General features: G+C 39.6%; 1 protein-coding gene across 1 annotated transcript in view; it reads right to left on the bottom strand.

Moving 5' to 3' along the window:
- The window catches only part of LOC124865516 (leucine-rich repeat-containing G-protein coupled receptor 6), a 52,571-nt gene that overhangs the window by 14,484 nt on the left and 16,495 nt on the right, over positions 1 to 21,592 (bottom strand). Inside the window, exons 2-4 of the mRNA XM_047360656.1 lie at positions 11,681 to 11,752; positions 3,176 to 3,247; positions 705 to 776 (exon numbers count right to left, since the gene is read on the bottom strand). Of these exons, the coding sequence (XP_047216612.1) occupies positions 705 to 776; positions 3,176 to 3,247; positions 11,681 to 11,752 (216 nt within the window). The remainder of the gene's footprint in view (positions 1 to 704; positions 777 to 3,175; positions 3,248 to 11,680; positions 11,753 to 21,592) is intronic.

The following is a 21,592-nucleotide window of genomic DNA, read 5'->3' as shown; positions in this document are numbered from 1 at the left end:
TGTGTGTGAGTGAGCAGAATTTGTGACTATTTAGGTGACACGAGCCCACTTTACAGCAAACAGAAAACGTTGCAGGTGGTAGACAAGTTTCATGTCTTTCATGCGTCCTGCATTTGTCTCAATTCGTGCATCTGTCTGATGAAAGAAAGAATGTTTGCAAAGAATTATTAATTTGAAATGCAGAGAGGTGGACTATGTATTTTGGGGCAAAGTTGAGAGCAACAGGCAGGGGTGAGGAATTGCAGAAGTGGAGGTCCAAATGTGCTCGTCTAAACATGCACGCTGACATTCATACGCTGACCCTGCAGATCAGACAATTAAGCCACCAAACACGCTCATTAGCCGGGGGGATAGCTGCGTGGGTGGTGGGGGAAGAACGGAGGAGTATGAGCGGAGGAGGAAGAGAGAAGGAATTGATGGAAAATTAGGTTGTTTCACAGCTCATTGGAGATGCTCTCGCTGGCCGGCAGTGTCTGCTGTTTCCCTCATGGCTTCCAGATGCTACCATGACACAATCAAAGCCATGACTCCTACCGTCAGGCTGTTGCATTGAAAGCAGGACTGTCGAAGCTAGCACTGGGGTACGGTCTGCGATTTGTCAGCAGTACTCTATACCTGCACTGCGATTAGAGCTGAGATGTGTGGGTGGCCGGGGGGCAACATGATTAGAATGTGTGTGTAATGAGTGTAAGAAAGAGACTTACAAGGACAGAAGGTTTGGGAGGTCCAATGGAGCATCATCAGGAAGTCTCTCCAGTTGGTTGTTTTGTAGCATCCTAAAGAAGGCACAAACAAATGAGTCAGCTGCAGGCATCAGTTAAATGCAGTTGATTTGTCAGCTCACATCAAGCAGAACAAATGATTTCATAGTGATGGAAATCTGACACAGGAGGTAACGGGCCTGAATAAGATTGAAGAGAAACAGAAGATGTAGGGAAAAGGAAAAAAAAAACAAGAACCTCGTTGGGTGGGCTGGTGATGTCATCTGCAAAATAATGGCGCAAAAATGAGGGGGAAGTGGGAAGGAAACAATAGCCTTCATTCTTCATCATTTTCTCTATCTTTCTCTCACCATCAGGTTTACACAGCATGTATATTTCAATGTGTTGCCACTATAAAAGTTATTATTTTCAAAACAGATAAAAAATAAAGTTCAATAAGCCAAGATTTAATAGGTAGCATCTATGAACAGCAATTTTCCTGTCTCAATTGGACTGGTTGGAGTTAGATCTGGAATTTGGCTTGACCATTCGAGCACATGAACATGCTTTTTAAACCCCTCCATTGTACCTCTGGCTAAAATTTAAGGCTCATCCTGCTGTAAGGTGAACTGCTTCCACAGTCTCAAGGCTTTCTCAGCCTCTCAGAGGTTTTCGTCCAGGATTGCCCTGTTTTAGCTCCCTCCATTTTTCTATTAACTCTGACCAGTTTCACTGCTTAAAAAGCATCCCAACAGTATGATGCTGCCACTACCATGTTCCACTGTGTTTTGGTTCTGCCACACATAGCTTGTTGCATATAGGCAAAACAGTTCCATTTTGACTTTATATTTTTTGTTTTGTCAATACACAACATGCAACAGTTAATGACAAACACCACAATAAAACATGAGAAAGTGATATAGTGATTATCCTACATTTGTGAGTGAGTGAGCAGGTGAATAAAAATAATAAAAACTAATGAAAATAAAAGGACTAAATAATTTTTCACTACTTCAGTCTCATCTGACCAGAACACCTTCATCCATGTGTTATCTTTTTGCCACTCTTATAAAGGCCAGATTAATGGAGTGCACGACAGATTCTCCCATCTAAGGTGTGAATCTCTGCAGCTTCACCACTGTTACAATGGGCCTCCAGGCTGCTTCTCTGATTACTGCCCATGCTTGCCCATCCTGTCAATTTCAGTAGATGACGATGTCTTTGCTGGTTTGCAGTTGTGCTATACTCTTTCCATTTTTGCATTTAACCGGGCTCAGTGAGATGTTTAAAACTTGTTTTAGAATTTTCCAGTTTTATCCTGGCTTTTTGGCGCTGTTCCTTGGTGTTCATGATGCTGTTTGTTCACTAACATTCTCTAACCAGCGTCTAAAGGCCTTCACAGAACAGCTGTATTTATCGTGGGATAAAATGACATACTCTGTTTATTAATTAGGTACCTTTTGATTGCACAGGGTTTTATTAAGGAGTATCAGAGTAAACGGAGGCTGAATAAAAACGCATGACACAATTCTTTGATTTTTATTTGCAAAAAATATTTAAAACTTTTAATCCTCTTTCTTCTATCAAATGAAACCCCAATCAAATATTCTGAAGTGAATATGAATACTTTGCAAGGCACTGCAAACTTTATTTGAGACAGTGCAATTTCCAAAGATAAATCCAGAAAGGAATCTGTCTGCTTTGAGGCCATATGAAAAGACCCTCTGAAGTTAATTTCATTGTTGTAGTTTGAATTAAATTATGATTGAATTTATGGCCGGTAGACTTGTTATATCTTGGTGAGTTTCACAAACCATGATCTTAAAATATACACTGGATTGCTTAATTTTTTTCCAAATGTCCTTAGATCACAAACCACAGTGTGCTAGCTAAGTTTATGTTTTGTGGCATTAATCCCCAAACTTTTCTGAGCCAGCAACCAAGAAAGGCTGGTTGCCAGTACTGTGAAAACCTCCTTAAGAAAATCACAAGAACTATGGCCACAACTCATTAGATGTCATATGCCCAAAGGTACTGTGTGTTTTATTGCCGATTTGCTCTTTTTTTGTGATTTTATATTTTCGTGGCCGCTGTAGCATTTGGTGGCCATAGATCATGGGATGAGAGCTGGGGGGTTAGAAAAACAGCTTTAAATTGGGGTGTTACAGCAACATTTTGACATTTGCTTCAATCTCAGTGGGGGGTGTGACTTGGAAGTCCCTTTACCACACCCGTTGAATGTGCAAACTGTAGGTATGTCCATAAATTCAATCTTGAAACTTAAACTCATTTAAGAACTGAAGAGAGCTACAAGCAGAACATGTCTCTTCCAATCTATAAACTTTAACTACTTTTAATGATGCGTGGCCAGTGCATTTTATTTCAGGCAGGAAGACAGCTTTCCAAGAAGATTCAGTACTGGATGAAGTTAAAGCCATTTTAAAGCAGGACTGAGACACAAGGTGGTTACTTACAGAACTCTGAGGTTGTGAAGACCCTCGAGAGCATTGCCTGAGATATACCTCAGCTGATTCCCGGAGATACGCCTGAAAGAGAAACAGTTAAAAAAGAGAAGTTTTAAAGTAAAAAATCCAGTATAACTACAATGACAAAAAAAAAAGTACAAGTCTCAGATGAATAGTTTTGTCGTTTATTTTCCTCAATGATTTTGCATTAGGCCTCTCCAGCATGACTTCATTCCATAGTTACAGCTTTGGGGTTACGATTGGGGCAGTATGCAAATAACAATATTTGATTCCCTTCAGCGTGGTTAATATTGGCCGTATGCACCCTGAAACCTTAACCAGTCATGGGAGCACCGATGAGTGAGTAAAAGCTGAGATCGGGTCAACAATCCAGTGCAAGAAATTGTATGTGTGTGAGGACGTACACAGTGTTTGTGCACACAAACACGTGTGCAGTGTGAATACATGTGCCTATTCTCATGTCCTTGAGGTGAAATTGGGCCCATTCTGAGGGGCCTTGAGGACAGCACTGCAGAGAAACCACACACATTCACACAAGCAATCCAATCAGTTTGTTTATCAAACACAGCACCTAATGGTCATTTGCGAGTGTGTGTATGAGATGTCCAAATAAATAACATTCAGTCCAACAGAGTTAACTCCCAAGGTCACAAGCTGGAAATGGAGTTTAAACACAGATTTGGTTCTTCACAGCCCAAGACCACCCACTTTTGTTAAACACACGCACACATACGCTAAAGGTTAGTCATTGGCACCCTCTGAATCAAACCAATTCTCTACAGGTGCAGCTTTATGCTAAGCAGTTTTTCTCTGGGGAAGCTCTACCATGAATATCAATGTCCTGAAATATTAATAATAAGCTTTGTCTGCTTTTCCAAGATGCTATTATCCATTCAGTAATGAATGAGAACTCAGAGAAAACTTAATTCGACATATGATGTTGAGGTCAGCACCGCACATTAGTTTTACTTTGCAGTTGTGGACCGCCCAAATCTCAAGTGTTGGACTCTCGCAAAACTCACATTCACCAAAACAAGGATGCACATCCGAGTACTAAAATACAAACTTGAGGGAACTCATTATTTTCAAGGTTATAAAGCTGTCGCTTAGATATGCATCTTAACTCACAGTCAAGTACAGATTAACCGTCCTTCGCAGCGTCTTGGTGCTGATGGCAAATACATTAGAGATAGCTGATGTGTAACACTTTATGGTCCCTAAATGTATTAAGTCAAGATAAGGAAGTTCAGATTTGTCCTTTCATTTGATTTTATTTATAACAGAGGGTTTTACTCAAAGAACAAAAGTTCTTTAACTTTAGGGCTGTTTCAGATTCTGTTGTTGCTTAAGATTGTCATTTGAAACTATTTAAAAAATTGCATTTGTAGATGGAACTGTTTAAAGCTCCACAAAACAGTAAAACAAATCTAAACCGGTATCTAAAATTAGTTGATCCTTAAATGTCATCCTTTGGCACTTGTTAAAGTTTGCAATGGTGTTATTTTAGTTTCCTTTGGTGCCATTTGCTACAATGAAGGGAAACTTTTGTTTTTTAATCATGACTAGCATAAAGTTCAATGATGTAGAAGATCATTAAGAACTTGTTATGAAAAACTAGAGGCAGTTGCAGGAAATGCAATGTGCCCGTTGATGGAGACAGGGCAGCACCAGTCCTTTGTCCTGCTAATATTGGAGTTCTGGGAATAACAGATTGCTTAGAGCTGCAAGTACAGTCACAGCATGTACACTTGCAAGAGAGAGACTGCTGTGTTTTTTTGTTGTTGTTGTTGTTTTTTAGTTGTTTCCATAGCAACATTTCTGAATCCAGCTGGACATACTAGCAGCCCTGGCAGCTAACATCCAGTTGACAAAATGAAACCTGTATCCTGATGCTGTGGCAGATATCTACATTAAGACCCAAAGCATTAATGAAAATGATCGGACCTACCACCAATATCAGGCAGTAAAGTGGTTGGTTATATATTTATTGATGTGTGTGTATACATCCCAGCCATTTAAGATCCAAATTAGCATTATGAAATTAAATGTCTGCCAAATCTTTGTTTTTTTTTCTTTTCTTTTTACAGACTTCATTTGTCAAACAGAAAATTTGTGTCAAAAGTGAAGATGGATATTTAAAAAAAAAAAAAACGACATCAACAGAACACTGGAAGTTGCCATGGACCAACTCTTTCCATGATATCAGTGTGTGCATTTTCATGTGTAAAAGACTGCACGTTTTAGTGAATGTTCCACACTTAGCCTCCAAGTCATTCCACATCAATCTCATTCTAATGAAAGGCGCCTTGCTCATGTCAAACTGGGGCTCCGACTGTTTTTGCTTTTAATTTGATTTGGGGATTGTTAAAATTTTTCTTGGCCCCTGCTCTGCATATCTAAAAAAATTACCTCAGCATAACTCAGCTCTGTTGAAATGATTCATAAGTAAAATAACAGAAGACAACATTGTTGATATGTGTAGGGGTGAGAAACAGGAGTGGTGCTGCTTTTTATGAAGGTGAGACCACCCTGCCATCATTGCTAATCAGCGAGGACTTTACTGAAGCATACCAACTGCTGATTATCCTACGTATCACCATGTCTTATTGCAGCGGAAAAATAAACAAACTGACAGATTAAAGAGTTAGAGAACAAGGATAAAGAACATCTAGATCTGATCTTGCATAGTGATAGAAACACAGCAGAGCCTTGGTGGGTGATAGAAGCCAATGATGAAAGAAGACAAAGAGATTAAACAGGACTTATCTGAGGACAGACAATTTCGCACATGGTTGTTATCTGTTTGGATATGCTCTTTTGTGTTCTGACCATAGAAATCTTACTGGTGTTTGACCCCTCAGTCCACCCTCAAGGTCAACCACTTAACCTGCCATTAACCTCCAGAATTGTGGGAGTAAAACAGACACAGCAGTGTCTGTTTTGTGTGAGAGGCTGTGTGTTTCTCAGAGATAGACTCGCGGACAAATGGCAATGTTGGCAGCTTTAAAATGAGAATTTCTAATCGACCTAGATTGTCCCAGCTGTGGACTGCACCTGGAGCATCAACGAAGCCAATATCATAACCTCTCAAACCCCAACCACATCCTATTCCTGGCATATCAGCAGACAATCTTATCACACAGAAGAAGAAAAGCAGGGTAGCTCTGGTCTCCTCTCGCCACCTCATTCTTCTTACACTTGAACTGCATTGCAGAAAGCATGATCACTGCAGCCTTTTGACAAGGCTGGATGATCCTTTCAGAGTTCTGGTGAAGACAAGGCTAGATTTATAACATTGTGTCAGTTTTAAGTTGAAACATGGACCTATCATGTGTTTTATACATATTCATTTAAAATAATAATTTTGCAAAATTGTATTTGAGAAGGAGTAAAAACAGCTGCTCTGTCGCTTCTTTGACATATGCAAGTTACCTGTGTGGATATCTGTTGATACAAGTGTTTCCCAGTGGTCAGAAAAAAATGAACTGATTTAATCAGAAAGTAGGTCATGCTGCAAGTTTTGTTTTCAGTTTTAAGTGATGTGACATCCAGAGGAGAGGTAATTTTTATCAGTACAGTCAGAGCATTTCCATAGTATTGCTTGGGGTTAAGGGACTTTATTATTGGGTCATTGCTGTGAAATTTGAGTAGGAGTTGTGTAAAAAACAGTAGCAGTGGTAAGTATATGCACTATACATTGCACGTGAGAGGTGTGACACCCACTCAGTTTTTCGTCCAAAAACATGTATGGTAGCCTGAAGTAGCTGATGATCAAATTACGAATGCTACAGTAATAAATCAGTAGGAATGTGATGCAGGAGTGTTATGTTAGGCAATGTGTCTACCTCTGCCAATAAAACACAAAGCAGATAGTGTGATGGGGGTATCAAAAAGTCTCCTTTCAAATCTAAAATTACCAGAAGTGGGTGATTCATGGTTACAGGTAATGATGAGTAGAAGAGACTTGACTAAAGCAGATGATTATGGTTATAGCCAACTACAGAAAGAAGAGTGAAATCTGTGGATGTAAAATGTGTGCGGACTTTGATAAAGATGATAGGCTGGAAACACTGTCGCCTTCTAAAGTGGTTTACAGAAGGAGCTTCTTTGGGGCAGTCCATCCCTCTTCTGGCTCCAAATTGCAATTTGACAATAAACAGATATGATGCATGTTTGATATTAGAGGGGAACAACCAAAAAGAGGGGGATGCCTTTGAAATGTCAAGCAGATAAGTAACCAGCCTACGAGTTTTTACCTCATTGTGGGCATATCTGGCCTCTCATTAAACCACAGATCTACCTCTCGGTTTCCTCTCTTCAGGCTATGTGTCACGGAGTGTTGCATGTAGCTCTGAGTGTGTAAATTAAGAGGCAATTCACTGATCAAAGCATTAAATTAGGGCTTGATAAAAGGCATTGGAGATCAATGGAGTAAATCTAAAAAACAAAAAAAACATTGGGAATTAGAGGCAGTGAAAGGGTTTGAGGGAAGGCAGTTTTATAAATAGTTTAATATCAGTGTTAAAATTAGGTTGAATCATTGGCAGGTTTATGCTTGTAAGACTTGCTATTTGCTTTGTGTGTTAATTTAATCACCTCTTTTTAGGTTAATAGGGATTGGCTGTCTGCACTTTGATGCCACAGAAGTGAGAACTGAGCAAAGAGATAAAAAAAATGATTCAGTTTAAAAGCAATACTTCTTACGGACACCCCACAACTCCCCAGATTTGACTCTCTCTCTTCTCCATTAGATACAAATATGTTGAGAGTTATTTCCATTAACAGATTTGTCTTAATAGTTTTGCATGGTTCATGAGAATGTGGGAAGAGCAAACAGAAGAAAACAATTATCAAAGGCAGAGATTTTTAGCTTGTAATAACCTGCAGTGAAATGAATAGAGGGGGCTATAGAATTAATTGGAAGGGAGGGAAACAGAGTGGGGGTGGGGGGTTTTAGGTTGAGGGGAAGAAGTACAGGCCAACATCAAACAGTTTACCACTATACCAGTCGCAACATGCCGGGCCCTTGCCTCTCCTTCTGCTACCAGCCTGTGTGCTAGTCCCCACATCAAAAGCTGCTACTTTCAAAACCAGCCCTGCTTAAACTTGGTTTGTTTTGCAAAGCACTATAAGTTGTTTTAATTATATTCTGTTTATAATAGTCTGCTTCAACCCATCTCTCTAAACTGTCTAGACAGAGGTTGATGTAAAAAAAAACCGCTATGCTTTTCCCTGCCTTGGAACCCCATTATCATCTTCTTAATCATCTTAGCACATTTCCAGAAATGGTCCGGCAACAAACCTTAGCTTTAGGGTGGAAACATCCTCCTTGGAAGACGTACAAAGCAGCAGAATGTCTTCATAAAGTGTCAAAATTCCAGAGCGATAGAGATGTTGCAAGATCAATGGAGTTGTAAAACATTTATAAGACTGGCTATGGACAAATGCTGCAGGTGTGAGAAGAATGCATCTTTTTATTTCTCCAAGTGCAGATAAATGTCAGATTCAATGTTCAACATCTCCCTGTCTTGAGTGGTTCTTATTATCAAAACAACACCATTATTTTTTCTTTAAGGATTTTATGACAGACGTTCAGAATTGCAGTTTGATACACTGTTATAAATCAAGGTCTTGGATTCAATATTCAGACCTTAGGACAAAATAAAAAAAAAAAAAAACAACCTTAGCTTTATTCTGCAAGTAAAGGACAGTTAAACCATGACTCAAACTTAACCGAGCAGTTACTCAGCTAATCTATTTTTTCTTCATCCTCATCATCATCTTCCTCAGCTCATGCTTCACAGACTGCAGCTGCAAGAATTAGTAAAGAAAACAGTGGACTGTTCAAACACCCAAATCACGCACACTCACACACACAATGCAGTATTCAGGGGAAAAAAAATAATCATGAGAGAAGTGGATGCTCAGATTCACAACCTGAGGGGAAATTTGCAAGCTGCTTAAATCTGCTGAGTGGTCTGATCAAATATTGGCAATGCCTTTGGAGTGTCTGTTCAAAAGAATTTGTGAAATTCTTTGCTGGTTTTTTGCAAATTTTTTATTAAAGATTTTCTTTCTTAAAAAAAACACAAACCAGGCTTAGTTCTCAGAGTGTTTAGCTTTATTATGTAAAAAAGACATCTATTTGTATATGATATTTCAAACTCATGACCAGATTATAACAGATCTGAGACTGTGAGGGCTGGGGCACCAAGCAACAGTTTCGACATGTTTTAAATTTGGGTCCATGGTTACGGAACAAATTAGTAATAATAAGCCCAGGGAATGTTCAGAAGAAAATTAAGCATTGTTGAATAGAAATGAAAATAGAAATGCAAAACAACAACTGCCCAGAGACTGTTTGAAGCAGGTGGTCTTGGTAGGGTTCCAAATGAGCTCAAGATCAGTTTGTTTATGATGTGAATGTGATCCAACCTCGATACAACACAGCTACCACGTGTCTGCAGCAATCTTGATCTAAACGCCTTCCCATAGCCAGGTATACATTGCATTATGGGATGCAGAAAAGTAAACGGACTGAAGGCTACAAATTTTTTTCATAAAGCATCAAGCCCTATGTAACGAGAAGTCCTCCTAAAATCATTCTGATTACTTCTAAGATAATTTTGCCTCAAATAGTACCCAGAAACACACTAATGATATGTTTAAATTATCTGTGTGTTCTACTAACTTGGAACACAGAATCTGCTTCCTGTATTTGCACATTTGGTACCCTAACCCGAGAAAAACACGACCAATAAACAGACCAAATGTTCTGAGGTGGTTTGTAGTTAAAGGATTTGGTTAATCTGTGTGAACAGAAACCAACCCATTGTAAAACGTTATAAGTTAATTAACTCATTAAATGATTCGGACCAAACTAAATGAGCAATAGGTGTGAAAATGCCCTTAGTCTTCATCAGAAAGCTTCAGTAAACTATCGTGTTTTCGATTCTGATTTAAAGGAGCCTTCAGTTTCTGCACATTTGTGGTTTTCAGGGAGTTGGTTCCAGAGCTAAACATTAAGGTGGAGATTAAGGAAACATGTCTTTGGTGACACAGGTGATCCAAGAACCTCTATGTAGTCAGGCCCAAGATCATTCAGTGCCTTATAGATAAACAACAAGATTTTAAAATGTACTTTTGTGTTATATTCTATTTTCCTGGTGTTGGTCAAGATTTTGGCATCAGCATTTTGAATGAGCTGCAGCTGCCTGGCTGAGTTTTTTTATAGACCTGTATCAACAATAATTGAACCTAATGAAAATAAAAGCTTGCACTAGTTTTCCATGTTCTGTTTTAACAGAAAACATTTTATAGCAATGTTTAAAAATGGGAGTACACTGATTCAGTAATAGGCTTTGTGCTATCTACATGTAGGTCTGCGTCCATAGGTTCCTTGCATGCGTGTGGTGACAAGAAATATTAGGCCCTGTATCATCAGCTTTGGTTTGGTAAAAGATGTTTTAATTCTCTATAATCTGAGCTATGAAGGCATGTAGAAAATAAATAAGTGTCTCAAAAATTCAGTTTAGCAGAGACTATACTTCCTGCGGCAACTGCAGACCCCACACATCCTGGACACAAACTGTTTAGACCTCTACGTTCAGGTCAGAGCTACACAGCACTATTTGCATAAACCAGCAGCCACAGAAACAGTTTGTTCTCCCAGGTTATCTTTCTGATGAATCCAATAAACACCTTACAATAGACTAGTCAGCTACTCTGCCGTAAAGCAAATGAAGCATTTTTCACTACCACAACCTGCCTTGGCTGTACATACACATACATATACACACTGTTCCTTGTATCCTTTATTTTATTTTCCTCAAAACGTTTATGTATTTGTACTTAATGTCTCCACGCTATGAGTGCTTGAAACCAAAGTCAGATTGCTTATTTGTGCACACAATTTTGGCCAGTAAAGCGGATTCTGATTCTTTAAGAAACAGTCCCTTTAATTCTTAAAATTTCAGGACCCACCTGGATTAGACTAACATAATGTTCATCAGTACAAATTTAGGTACAGAATGTTTGATAATTCCTCAAATGCATCCTTGCTTCACCTTTGAATGTTGCTTATATAATTACACTACATGGAGTACAAGCCATAGTGTGTCTCCTTTGCCTAAGACTCGAGTCTAAGTGTATTACTCCTGCTGCACTCTGATGAGAAATAATAAGTCATGACAGAAGAAAAACACAGCACTTTGAGTGGTGAAACCTACCCTATAAATACTTTAAGGACTGCATTCCCTCTCTGAGTGACTATCCGGTTCCCTTTTGTTCCTCTTTTGTACAACCATCCTAGAATCTACCAGTACATTGCTGCAGGCATTTTCTAAGTAGGAGAGATCGAAACAGGCCAGAACCATCAACCCCATTTCCAAGGTCTGCTCATATCAACTGCTCACAAAATGGCTGTTTCTTGTCACGTGTAAATTCTGACAGGGGTTCATAAACTAAGCTTGAGCTGAATGATAGTGTACTCACAGTTCTGATAACAGGTGCAGTCGATGGAAGGTTCTGGGCTGGATCTCGCTGATGTTGTTCATACTCAGATCCCTGGAGGCGAAAAATGGAAAAGCATCAATGCATACCTTATATTATTTGTCTGATGTGAAAAAAAAATGTTAAATGTGTTTTCACTTGGCAATCAGTCATCTGAAGCAGGAGCAGGATGGGGAGAGGTTGGAGGGCTAGAGAGGTTGGAGGACAAAAGGGTGAAAAGGGAGATGCAGAAGAGAATTTTCCCCAATGAATCACTGTTGGGCAGCTGTAATTTCCTCCTCGTCCTGTGGACTTTTTCCTCTTTTCCAGATGTCTCACTCTACTCTCATTCACATCTGACCCCCTAAGGCTCCCCTTATATCTACTCTTCTCTTTCTTCTTCCCCCTCTCAGATTTTTCCTCTTTTTTCCCCCTCAGGTTTCTCCGTAGACCACCACCCTCCCTCTTTGTGCAACAGATAGTCAGTTTCTATGCTTTCCTGACATTAGCATGGTGTGGAGTGTTGCATGGTGAATGTTGATACAGTTGGATTATGGTAAAAGAGGGTAAAAGTGTAAGATGCACAGATACGGACAAACCTTCAACACACAAGTTCCCACATTTTTAACACTTGAAGACAAGCTAATGACTCAGACTTTAGCAGGGTAACATATTTAACCTCATTGCACCAGTCATGTAAGGCCATCTCTCTGATAAATGCAATGAAAGCAAGGAGATGTTGCATCACCTTTTCTTTGCTTTCATGGCCCTTTGGGGTCAGCCTGGTCTGTGCATGTATGCCTGCATATGTGTATGACACTAACCATTGCTCATAAAGCCAGACCACCGGGCTAGCAAGTGTAAACTTTGATCTCGGAAGCCCTTTGCAGTTGAGTTTTGACACACTTGCCATTTGTTTGTCAAATCAACCAAGCTGACAGGAAGGCTGAATGAATCTGCCATCAGGCGCGATCTACATCCAGCTTCAAGGGAGTCCAGGGCAAATCACTTTAAAGCAATTGTCTGCTTTAAACATTTGGGCATTCGATTTGCCAGTCAGATGACTTCAACATTTAGCTTGATGACATGGACCATTCAGGGGAGATGTGTTCTCACAATTTTGATGAGCATCCAGTCCTTACTGTTTCTTTCCCCCATGAAAGTTTAGAGGTCAAATAATTGTGTAGCCATTTTAGAGCATCTGCTCGCATTTATTACTTTCTTATGAAGACACAATAATGGATAATGGTATGCTAGTTTCCTTCCATGGGAATTTCAGGTTACAAACATTCTTGGCACTGACTGCAAAGAGTTCAAGGTTTTTGTCAAGGAGGCTTGGCTAAAGTGGGAAATTTCTGATCCTCAAACACATTTACCTAAAGTAAATAACATGCTTTAAATCTTTTAGTTGTTGTATAAAATTCTTATCTACTTGCCTAATAAAGTTAATAAAAAAAATACAGCGAGTGCTGTCAAGTAGGACTGAACCAATAAAACAAGGGGAGGATTGAGACTGCAAAGTAGAGTAAATAATTCATTTAAAAACACATTCACTTAAGAGTTGGTAAATGTTTATGAAGAAATAGGATATTTATTTGATACGTTTGTGTAACCCAAGCTCTCTATAAGCTTCCAATGACCCAAGGCACTTGAAAATATTGTTGCCTCATCAAATATCAACTGCATTCTCAGTATTTTTCTTCAGCTGAGAAATGCATTGACTGAGTAAATTCAACACTCAAAAAACATATTTTGCATGTTATAAATTTTATATAAATCACACAATGTATTTCACAAATGATTCTTTGATTAACTGTCCTTTAGAAACAAAAGTAAGTCCCCTGAAAAGGATGGACTTTTTTTTTTTTTTTTTTTGAAAATTTCAACAAACAAGCTCTTAATCCTCTTTGAATTGCATGGAAAATGTCTTTGTAGCAAACCCATAAATCCTTGAAATTAGAATCAGTGGCACCAGGTAAATACCAAAGATTAGAAACTCAAAATGTAGTGAGAAGCAAAACCTATCTTATTGAAATCTCTGGCTCTTAGGTTCTGGTAATCTATTTGGTTTTGAAGTGTGTGCTGTCATCAGTCTAAAATATAAACAGCTCTCTAAAACCCTTAAGCTTGTGGATGCTTATTAGCCGTCCAAGGAATGTTAAAAGATCACATTTGATTTTCAAGTTTCCTTAAAATCTGATGCATTGTTTTGTAAGAGCCAAGCACATAGTAAAGTAAAATAAATAGAACAAGCTTTCTGCAAAGAATCTATACATCAAGGTGCAAAAATATGCATAGTGATAATTGACTTTGAGCCAAGACACATGAAAACCTGTAATCTTTACTGTGACGTATTTTATGATATTGTTTGTTGTACCTCAGCAGAAACTACACTATTTGTCCCAGTTCCATCTTGCTGAAAAAAGTCCAAAATTGAATGTAAATTATGTCATTGAGATACAGTGATTCCAAAAGTCTTGAAACCCACTGAAATTCAGCTACTTTTACATTCCCATCAACTCTAACTGGCTTCTTTGGTCCTACTGAAGAAAAACATCCCCACAGCATGAAGATGCCACCACCATGCTTCATCATGGGTATGGTTATATACAGTGTGAGTTTTCCACCACACATGTTTTCAGGTAGGCCATTAAGTTTTATCTGGGTCTCTTTTGACCAGAGCTCCTTCTTTCATATGCTTGCCAAGAAGTAGGACTTATTATGGATTGTTTTCACCAGTGGTCACCAGTCTTCTTCCCTCTTGTTCATAAGGACCAAACTTGTGGAGTACATTACTAATGTCTGTCCTTTCTAAAAATGATCCAAACTGAGTTAAGATCTCCGGAGCTCTTCCAGATTTACCTTGGGTCTTTTTGCTGCTTCTCTGTTGAATGTTCTCCTTGTCCAGTCTATCATTTTAGATAGATGTTCATGCCTTGTAGGTGTACAGTTGTGTCATACTCTTGCCATTTTTGGATGATAAAATGAACAGTGCTCTGCAGGATCTTATTTTTTATTTTATATCCAAACGCTTTTTATTGTTCTATCACATAAACACCCAATAAATATATTGAGGTTTGTAGTTGTAAAAAAGTCCAAGAGTTATAACTAATGAAGCGTAGCACGGTAGATAATGTTAGCCTTAGAGCAATACAAACGTTTCATCTCCAGAAAATTTAAAATTCCACTCTCTTACATTTTTGATGCTATTTCTGCTCGGAGTAATTCCTAAAAGTTAACAAAAAGTTAAGTCTGAAGTGATAATGTTTCTAAGCAGCAACATTCAAAGATCAGACATCATGAACCAAAAATGTGTTTGGGTTCAGGAACAATATAAATACATACCTTAATCCTGTTCATTGCATGTGTGCTAGTAATCTATTTGGTAAAATATTTATTACAACATTCTGGGGGGATCATTAAAGCCTTGCAGCACAGATACAGACACACACACACACAAAAACCTCCCATTCAGGCATATACAGCCTGTTTCTGGGGATGTGCCCACAGATGGAGACAACTCTACATTATCTGGGCCTGATTAAAGAAGCCATAAACAAACGTTGTGTGAAGTCCGTAACTGCGGCCGCTCTCAGACAGAATGAGCACGCAGTACTGAAGTGAAAGAGAGAGTGAGAGAGGAAAGGTTTAAAAATAAAGACACAGGCTGGTGACTCATGGGGAAAGGTTGAATGCAGCTCAGCTTTGCTGTGCGCTCCAGCGAGCTCATTGGGAAGCTCCAGAGAGACGTTTCTGCTGTGCAGGCCAAGGCCTCCGCTGACAACTTGACGTATCATTGGAAGGCACTGTGCTATGGCTTGTTTTTAAAATCAAATAGCAGCTGTGGCTTTTTTAAACCATGATAATTATGATTGATGACTACCACATGTGCATTGTGTCGGCTGGCGCTGTGACGTGCAGATATTTTCAGCGCAAAGAAAAGGCCGCAAAAAGAAATGAGAGAAAGGGCACTAAAAGGTTTTTCAGTTAGAATTTTGGGATTGTATGTCCCTCATTTAATGGACATCTCAATTGTGTGAGTTTTGTGTATGAGAGAGGGACATGGGCTGTCAGTATTTGTGTCTGCTTGTGCCATATGATATTTTTTACATTTATAGGTGGCTGTGGTGTGTGTGGTAAGATGTCTGTCGCTCATTTTCACACCCCTATTGTTTCCCAGTGGGCCTGCAGATGTGGTGGCTACAGTGCCTGGTCACCCTTTCACCACATCACACACAGGCGATGCTGCTGGGCGTAGAAATAGATTGCTGTGTGTGGAGGGAGACAGAATGGAAGCACATGTGGTTTACACTCCTAATTCTTTATGAGACAATTCACCATGGAATTGTTGTGCCGTATCTTAGCCATCACACTGTAGAGAAAACGGATGGATGTGGCCTGTCGAAGAATACATCTCTCAACAAGCAGGACCTCACAAGACTACTTAGATTTCCCTCTGGTGTTGAAGGATGAAATAAAGACTAAAAGACTGAGCAGTGCATGGATCAGAGAAGGCAGGCGGCTGCTCATCACTACATACATTCTCCAAAGCTACTCTTGATAGTTCCTTTTATTCCTCTTTTGTTGATTGTGCAGAACGATTATCAATAAAGTCCTCGGGTCTCAGGAAAACATTTTTAGATATCAGAGTAAATGGCACCAGGCATATGACCATAGACAAAACAGAATTGGATTTTGGGAAACTAACCAAGCAGCCTCAGACAAAATGCCATCAGTCCAAATGGACTCCAACCAAACAGTTCAATACAAATGCCCTCAGAGAAAGCAGTCCTATTCAAAATAGCATTAGAGCAAACGTCATAGATTAAGTGTCATCAGACCAAAAGGACTCAGACCAAAGACCATTAGACTAAATAGACTCAGACAAAATGGCCTCAAACCAAACAACTATAGACAGAACTGAATCAGACCAAATGCCAGCAAACCAAATGTTCTTACAGCAAGTAGCCTTAGACCAAACAGCATCACACTAAACAGCCATAGACAAAATGGCATCAGGTCATACAGGCTCATCCTAAACAGTCTCAGACTAAATGGCAGCAGACCAAGTGGCCATAGACAAAACGGTCTTGGACAAAATAGCCTCAAACCAAATGCCATGAGCCCAAATTACCTCAAAAAAATTTATTAAAATGAAACGTCCTCAGAACAAGTCTGCAAAAACCTACGACCTAGTCCATTCAACCAAACAACTATGTATGAGTTACCCTCAGTGCATACAACCGCAGACCATATGGATATCAGTTAGATGAACTATCTACATAGCTGCTGGTGCTGATTTTTGCAACCACCTTCAGGCCTTCAAAAACATTATAGCAAATTCTGTGATATAGTATCTCAAGAGGTTGATTTTATAGAACTAGTTAAGACATTGCTCTAGTCCCAAACCTGGTTTATCAATAAAATCACTATCGCAGAAAAATGAGATGGATAATGAAGTGGTGCCTTCTTCATGCCAGTCATGCTGCATCACCTGTCTTCAGAGATTAAAGCATGTACATAGACAGTGCCCTCATACGTTACAGTATTACAGAATCACATGTATTACCTGTTAAGGCATGAAGGTGGTAGCATTTAGTCTGAGGATGTTTGGTTTGTCTGACAGTTTGTTTATAGTTTCTTTGTTTTTTTTTTCTCTTCAGTATGACATTCGAGGTTCTTTGGTTGGATGCCGGACAATGTTTTCCTAAGACCTGAGGATGTCATAAAATATACACTGTAACAAATTCCCAATGATAGTTTTCTACTTCTTGTGAGAGTAATTCCATTGTATTGTGCATACATTCATTTTTTTATGTGTTTAAGCCCAGTAGCGTGTGAGGTACTGAGACCACTGTGGGAGCTGTTTAATGAGAAACAAAAGACCAGGATGTTTTTCCGTTTCTATTCTACCATTGTTTTGAGATTTGCCGATACACAGTATGTTTTGACAAATCAAAACATACTGTGTATCGGCAAGTGTGTACACTTTTGCACATGAGAATGTAAAAAAGGAAGGTTTGGCATGGGAACAAAGGCCAAACACTGGATATTTGATCGCTTTATTTTGTGATTAATAGCATATCCATGGTAAAGAGCTTGTGTTAAGGGAGGAACAAAAGTATGAAGAAGTAGAGGCACATTTCCATTCATCAGCCTTGGCCCATTCAGTTGCTCTTTATACCACTTTATCTCTAACACTCCTCTTTTCTCTCTGCATCCGTGTTTTAAATTTCAGTTGGAGCATGGAGTTACACAGTTTTGTAGCTACAATAATGCGATTTATCAAATTTCCACTTTGGCTTCAACAGAACTACTGAAGTATGTTATCACCGCTACGATCAAAGGCAGAGTGTGTGTGTGGGTGTGAATGTGCCCCTAGCTCCATTGTAGCCAGTTTTAAACTTGAAGCCTCGCTGACAAGAGCTGGTGATTTAGCACAGCAAAACAATTGGCCACATCATATGAGAAGCATGCACCACACTGCAGACTCCGGGTGTATTTGATGGACCACCCTGGTTAGTGAATGCACCCATAGATTGGGCCAGATACCACCAGTAGTCAGGTGTTTGTTTTTAAATGTTTTTAAATGCATAAGTCATACAAAGCTGAGCAGGAGGAGTCTTCTCTGGCTGCAGCTCTCTGTGCCTGTGGTGAATTAAAGCTTTTAGTGTTATGCTTCATCCAATCTGATTAATTCAGGGTACCTGTCAATCACAGTCCACCCCTGGCAGCTTAGAGGCATGGGTGCAAATGTCACTCAAACATACGAATACAAATGGAAGAGTCAGACAACAACGACAACAAGACAAGAGACAATAATGTCAGTGATAGAAAATTCTTTACAAAATAATAATTGAATGTGGCTTTCGCTGAAGGAAAAAAAGCAGATGAAGGAATTTGGACAGGACAGACCAGCAGCAGTCAAGTAACTCGGCAAATTTAGGCTCAAGTAGAGTTTACTATTGTGTTGTAATCCCAGACCTCTAGTGCACCCCACCAGCCATTCAAGAAACACAGTTGTATTAATAGTTATAACTAGCAATGCACAAAGTCCAGTAATCTGTTCTGTTTCAATGCACTTCAGCATGGCAGGTCCACATGTGTGGTAATGGGAAGACCCTCAAATGACACACAACACTGGTGTGTGTGTTTTCACCTTCAATCTCATAATCTGCTTGTGATACAGACAGATACGGTCTGTTACTAAACTGACCTAAACAATGTTTTTCTTAAATAATCAGCGAATCAAAAACCTTTGCCAAGTAGCCTATAGAAACGGGCACAGTATGAATCCACAAACTTCCAGCAAGCTAGTGAGTGAGTAGACATCGACACTGAATGTTGCAAAGTTAAGTTCACACTATCATGTTCATGGATTTAAAAAAAAAGAGTATAATCCCAGTAAAACCCTATAACAATGAACGTTTCTAATGCCTGACCAAGCACTTTTTGGGTAAAAACAACCAAACAACCATTCTGTGTCCAACGTTTTGGGATATTAAATGGAGCTACCTGCAACAAGATGTTTCATACCAATCACACATCAGTTCACACCTTTCTTGGAGATGTTTTCCACCCATTTTGACTTCTAGTGATTTAAAAGAATATCTACAGTCTATATTTGTTGTATGTTGTAAGAAAATGTAGTTGTATGTTCAGTATGTTCAGCTAATGTCTATCAGCAAGAGGTCACGAATTTGTTTGGTTTGATCAGGGGTCATAATCTCTCATGTTTGATAACAGTCAAGTACCCTAAATGGGGGTCAGAACCACAATTAATTTAGGGTGTGTCGTAAAACCTTTTTTTATATCACTTTTGTTGTTTTGCCATTTAAAATTCTAGTCGGTCTAGTGAAAATAAAAATAAAAAAACAGATTTGTACTCATGCAGATGTTGTAGGCTATAAGTGCTTTGTGTCAATTGGGACCCAGTCAAGATCTTTAATTGTTGACAATGCTACTAGGTGCTGATATAAAGACATGGTAGAATTATGCTACAGATGTCAATATGGGAAAAGCTTTGAATGACAGTCAAACCACTACATGCAGGTACAACCTCTAAAACACACCGAAAATCGATTGAAAAGAATCCTAACCTAAGGCCCTTATTCTCACTTCCTCATCTTCTCCGTCTTTCTTTTTGCTTCCCTGTCAATCCCCTCCTCCATTCCTTAGGTGTAGACCTTTAACCGACAAACAGCCAATAATGGCATTACGCTCAATCCCTTTGAAGGTATCTTAGATGTAAGAAACATTAGAGTAATAGATCTTTAGAGAAAATCAGCAGCCAGATCTTTGCCTAGAGGGCAGAACTTATGCAGCAGGGTTGCTTGAGCCACACCTTGGCTGTGTTTTACAGTAATTACGATAGCAATGTCTTCAGCAGGATTTAGTCTGATCCTCTCTGCTTAATGCTTTGAAACAGTTAAGGCACGATGAAAGAGAATCTTTTATTCTTTACAATGCCACTGATAGTCAGCGCTTGGGTGCTGCCTTTAAGAGGGTCTAAATAGCTGTGTGCACAACTGTGGGTTTGTGTATGTGCAGATTGTACGCAAGGGTGAGGTCTAAGTGTGTTTGCTTTTCAACGTGAATAGACTGACTGCTCTGGCATTTGGTTTCTCTTTTTGGTCACACATGAGCTTGCACACACATATACACACAAAGAGTCAGGAAGGAGGGCACAATGCTGTCCTCCCTCCTCCTTCCTCTGAAGATGTGTTTTTTTCATGCTCCCTCTCTCTCATACTTCCTGGGAGGGGTACACCATCCTTTGTGTCCAAATGCACTCTCTCTTTATCTTTCCCGCTCTTATTCTTTCTGTCTCTTATTCACAGGGCACAAAGAGCAAGAGAGAGGGCGAGGGGGGACGTCTTTCACCTGGACAAGGAGCGATTCGGTGAGGACTCGCCTTGCCAGGAGGGGGGGTTAGAAAAATGGGAGATGGCTCCATGCTTTCTGCTCCTCTCTGCTTGCTGCGGTTTTGGGGAGAATGGCAGGCAGATGTCTGGGTGGAGAGAGAGGCTGTTTAGTCTAAGGCCATGTCATGGGAAACATACTCATGCCCTTTGGGACTTTACCCTCATATACAGCACATGCACATAAACACGTGCACATTCACTCTATGTCCGTTCCTTGTCCTCCCACACTCACACACACATCCACCCCGTCATGAGACAGAGCGGAGGGAGGGGTGAAAGGTCAAGCACTTCAGTAATGGAACAGGAAACGTCGGAACAGTCGGTGCTACACAACATACAACTGTCTCCAGCATGTGGACAGGACTGACAGGCAGCTGTTGTGAGCAGGCCATGGTTTTGGGAGACAGAGAGGCAGGCATGGCTTTGCCCACTAACCTGTCAATTTGGCATGTAGTTTTGCCTGGTTTTAATATGTTTGTGATGTAACATGTTTTCCCAAAATGAAAGCTGAGATTGAATGTCAAAAACAACAAAACTCCTCGCTGATGCTATAAAGTGTTGAAAAGGCTACAAGTTTCACTGCCTTTCCACACACACTGCTGGGTATCTCTTAAATAACTGTTTTAAGTATAAATACTTGTATTTATATTTTCATGCTTAATGTCTGTTCACTGTGAGTGAGTGAAACCAAAGTCAAATTCCTTGTTTGTGCACACAATCTTGGCCAATAGTGCTGATTCTGATTCTAACGTGTTTTATTTTTTCTTCCTTCGTGCTGATTCAAGACAGATTCTCAGTAGAGAGTGCACAGTAAGGGAAACCTGATGAGTATTAGTGTCACCCTCCGTTATTACTTTATTTGGTTAAATAGCAGAAACAGGAAGACAATGCATCCAGTTAGAGGATCACTCAACTCCTATGATGGCACCCGTCCACCTTTGCTCATGCATTTACAGACCTCTGATCATTGCAGTTACTCTGTATATTTTAC

This window comes from Girardinichthys multiradiatus, chromosome 1 (assembly GCF_021462225.1).
Source record: "Girardinichthys multiradiatus isolate DD_20200921_A chromosome 1, DD_fGirMul_XY1, whole genome shotgun sequence".
NCBI lineage: Eukaryota > Metazoa > Chordata > Actinopteri > Cyprinodontiformes > Goodeidae > Girardinichthys > Girardinichthys multiradiatus.
The sequence above is the reverse complement of the archived record's forward strand: the minus strand, read 5'-3'. Positions and strand labels throughout refer to the sequence as shown.